The sequence below is a fragment of the Mytilus trossulus genome, chromosome 3 (assembly GCF_036588685.1).
Source record: "Mytilus trossulus isolate FHL-02 chromosome 3, PNRI_Mtr1.1.1.hap1, whole genome shotgun sequence".
Lineage (NCBI taxonomy): Eukaryota > Metazoa > Mollusca > Bivalvia > Mytilida > Mytilidae > Mytilus > Mytilus trossulus.
In genome coordinates this window covers 35,121,426-35,124,999 of record NC_086375.1, presented here as the reverse complement: position 1 = coordinate 35,124,999, position 3,574 = coordinate 35,121,426, and the positions used below count along the sequence as shown (strand labels likewise).

The following is a 3,574-nucleotide window of genomic DNA, read 5'->3' as shown; positions in this document are numbered from 1 at the left end:
ACGTTTGTTAAACAAAATTTAAAACGTAGAGAAAGATCAGTACTGGCCCAGTTTAGATGTGGTATTCTTCCGCTAAGATTAGAAACAGGACGTTTTGTTGGTGAGCCAGAATATCAACGGATATGTAAAATGAGCGACTCCGGACAAGTTGAAAATGAACTACACTTTCTGATTGAATGCCAGTTTTACAATGTACTACGTAATCAATTATTCTCTGGACTTAGTGAAACCTAATTAAATTTAAATAACAGTGAAAAGTTAAATTTATTATTTTCAGAATATCCTCAAAAAACAGCTCGATACTTAGAACATGAATTTACAAAACGCAGACAACACTTAAATTTAAATAATTAACATGTATATAAAATTCCTGATGACAATCTGAATTATAACTATAGTATCTATTTGAAGTGACTTATAGGTCTATTGGGCCGGGTGTAATTTAATTGAAATATTTCAATATTGTACATAATTTGTTATACACAATGTCACTATAATAAACATATTTGTATTGTAATGTATTGTATTGTTAACAAACTAACCGTCTTGTTGTGAAAAATTCGAACTTTCATTACACATGTGAAGACAGACAGACACACTATCAGACAGATGGACAGAATAGTTCCTTTTTACCTGCACCAAAAGTATTTTGCATGGAGTATAATAAAAAACAAAACATTAGGTAAAATGCAAAAGAACAGAAGTAACAATTGCTTCTCTTTTCTCCATCTTTAAAGATATCAATAATCAGTTATGAAAAAAATCGTGTTACAAAATTGATTTCAGCAAAAACGGAGATTTATTTTCGAAAATGCCATAATTACTTTTTCGATATTTGGAATATCATAGTATTCAGAGAAGCATGCATGTTGTAAACTCAACGTGCCAAAAAAACTTCATAGGAAGTATATAACATTATTCAAATTTAAGAGTTGACAGTGTATTTTCTAAACTCCGATGTTTGTCTTCTAATGTACTAATTTGTTTTTTCAGTTCTTTTATTTTAACTTCTGTCATCATTTCATTATCATGTATTTTTCTTAGAATTTCTGCTATTTCATCCTTTCTCCTTCTTTCTTTAATCTTATCATTTTTTAAAGACCTTCTATATTCAAATAACAGAAATGATGCCGATATTCCATAAACTAATGTTTCTCCAACTAATTTGGTCCCCAAATTCCTAGCTTCATCTTCTGATAAGGATTTCACTTTTTTTGGTTTACCAAAACCAAGTAATTTACTTTGTACTGTAAAATCCATTGAATGATAAACTGAAAATAATAGAATGAAGCTTCAAATGTACTATAAAAAGAAGTAGGTCCAGTAAGACTCCTTTTTGGCCCTAAAATACAGCAGTTTTACAAAATTGTTTAAATGTAAACTTTTTGTAAACTTGAAATTTGAGGCCAAAATTGGCCCTTATCGGACCTTCTGCTTTACCTGAAAGAAAAAGTCTCCACTTTGAAATAAGTATAACATATCAAGGATATTTTATTGATCACTGGCTCGAACTTTCAAGAAATAGGAACCTCTCGATGAGATAATTTTGACAGATGTAGACAGACGAAATTTGTTTTCACTTGGAATTTATGTTATGAGATATGAAGAAATATTGCTTAGTGTTGCTTAGTCTTTTGTTTTCTATCTTGTGTTTTAAATGTTATCATTTGTCTGTTTGTCTGTTTCTTATTTAGCCATGGCTTTGTCGGTTTATTTTTTTATCTATGAGTTAGAATTTTCCTCTGGTATCTTTCGCACCTCTTTTTTCTGAAACAAACATCATCAAAATGATAAGTAGTCATACATTTAAGAAGTCAATACAATTGAAATTTAAGCAACTGAACCAGAGTTGGAACATCAATACAAGAAAAAGAATTTAAAAAAAAAGAAACTTGGTCAGAAAAAAGAAATCTTCGAAATACAAGCTTCAACTACTATTTCATTAAGGCTTATTCAAGACCATGTGTCTAAAACAGAATTTTCTTAATTAAGGACATACATGTCTACAAGTTTGTATATAGAAGCTTGACAAGATCAACACGACGAGTGTCACATTTGGAAAAACATATGCGTAACCGTCTGAAGCATCCCTACGTTCATTTTGTTGAGTTCGTGTTTTTTAGTCTATGATATTCGATGTTGTGTTTCATATACTGTTGTGTTTCTTTTAAAACGTATTTCGCCATGGCATTGTCAGTTTGTGTTGGAGTAAGGGTTTGAAAGTCCTTTTGTATATTTCGTCTCTTTTTCCATACAAATTTATGATAAGATAAAAGCTTATTTTTTATATTTTCCCGCACAAAATATATATGTTATAATTGCACATCATTTTCAGAAATGTAACACTTTAAATGTATGGACAATACATACTATTTAGGGGAAAACCCACACACTATGACGTACAATAACAAGCAATTCTGGATTTTGTCTTTTCATCTAGATAAATAAGACTCTTATTACGTTTTATAAAATTCTCACAATCCAATATGATAATTACTTTATACACATTTCATCTTAAATTGTCGTTCAACAAAGTGAAAGTGCATGCACTATTTATGCACTTTGAAATTATAAACCTGGTTATCGTATAATTCTTACTTTGAGCCATACGTCCGATACCTGAGCTAAATTTTGGATGATGCTTTGCCCATTCACTCAAACTTTTTACAACTGGTCTTTGGAACTGTTTGAATAGTAACGTTGCCAATTTTACAATTGGCAATACCATATTTTCGTCTGCGTTGAGGTAAAACGGAATATCAATTTCCGGGAACTTTGTCTTCTCGGTTACCCAGACGCTTATGTTATGAAAATGAAAATGATTTTCTCTCTCGATCAGAAGCAATCCTCGACAATTTTTCGGTAGATCAGGTTTTAATACTACTGAGAGAATCAGCTGATGATTTTGATTCTCATTTTCTTATCTGAAACGTGAATAAAATAATGAGTATAATTTCTGACAATACTAAGTAAATTGAACAGTTTGAAATCATTGATGAACATTATATGATTTTCCTTTGGTGGTAGTTAAGATTCGATATTCGGAATAAAGCGGTAGTTGTTGAATATTTGTGATTGACAGGAAAACAGTTCAATTCCATAAAGACATGCTTTGCAAAAGATATATAACACATGAACTAAAACAATAAATGACTTAATTTAATTTTAGATTCAATATACGTATAATAAATGGCACCATTACCAGACTTATGAAGGCTAGTTTATGCCCAAACAGCAATGTTTTAAAAACTATAGAGACAGACTTTCAAAAGATCTCTATAACTTCTGTCACAAATATTTTTTCAATCTTTCCCCTTAAAAAATAAAAAAAAGATCATTAACATTTACCCTAACAATATTTTACCTTCCGACAGAATCAAAAAAGTAGACAGTATCATAATTTTTTTTAATTGTTTTTATTATTTTTCATTTTTTGAAAACAGCCCAGGTGGTCGTGTGGTCTAGCGGGACGGCTGCAGAGCAGGCGATTTGGTGTCACGATATCACAGTAGCATGGGTTCGAATCCCGGCGAGGGAAGAACCAAAAATTTGCGAAAGCAAATTTACAGATCTA

At 30.8% G+C, this 3,574-nt stretch overlaps 1 protein-coding gene across 1 annotated transcript; it reads right to left on the bottom strand.

Annotated features, from left to right (window-relative positions):
- Nucleotides 1-804: 804 nt before the first annotated feature.
- Nucleotides 805-2,741, bottom strand: LOC134709387 (optic atrophy 3 protein homolog). Its single transcript, XM_063569554.1, has 2 exons — nucleotides 2,599-2,741; nucleotides 805-1,271 (listed from the first exon to the last, which is right to left on the bottom strand). The coding sequence occupies exons 1-2, from the start codon at nucleotides 2,726-2,728 to the stop codon at nucleotides 916-918; spliced, it is 486 nt and encodes a 161-aa protein (XP_063425624.1). The 5' UTR covers nucleotides 2,729-2,741; the 3' UTR covers nucleotides 805-915.
- Nucleotides 2,742-3,574: the final 833 nt, after the last annotated feature.

What these genes read in the sequence shown, in the direction of transcription:
- LOC134709387 (XM_063569554.1), bottom strand. Translation starts at nt 2,728, where the DNA reads ATGGTATTGCCAATTGTAAAATTGGCAACGTTACTATTCAAACAGTTC. An exon ending in TATCGGACGTATGGCTCAAA is followed by an intron (nt 1,272 to 2,598) that starts GTAAGAATTATA and finishes TATTATTTTCAG; the next exon opens with TTTATCATTCAATGGATTTT.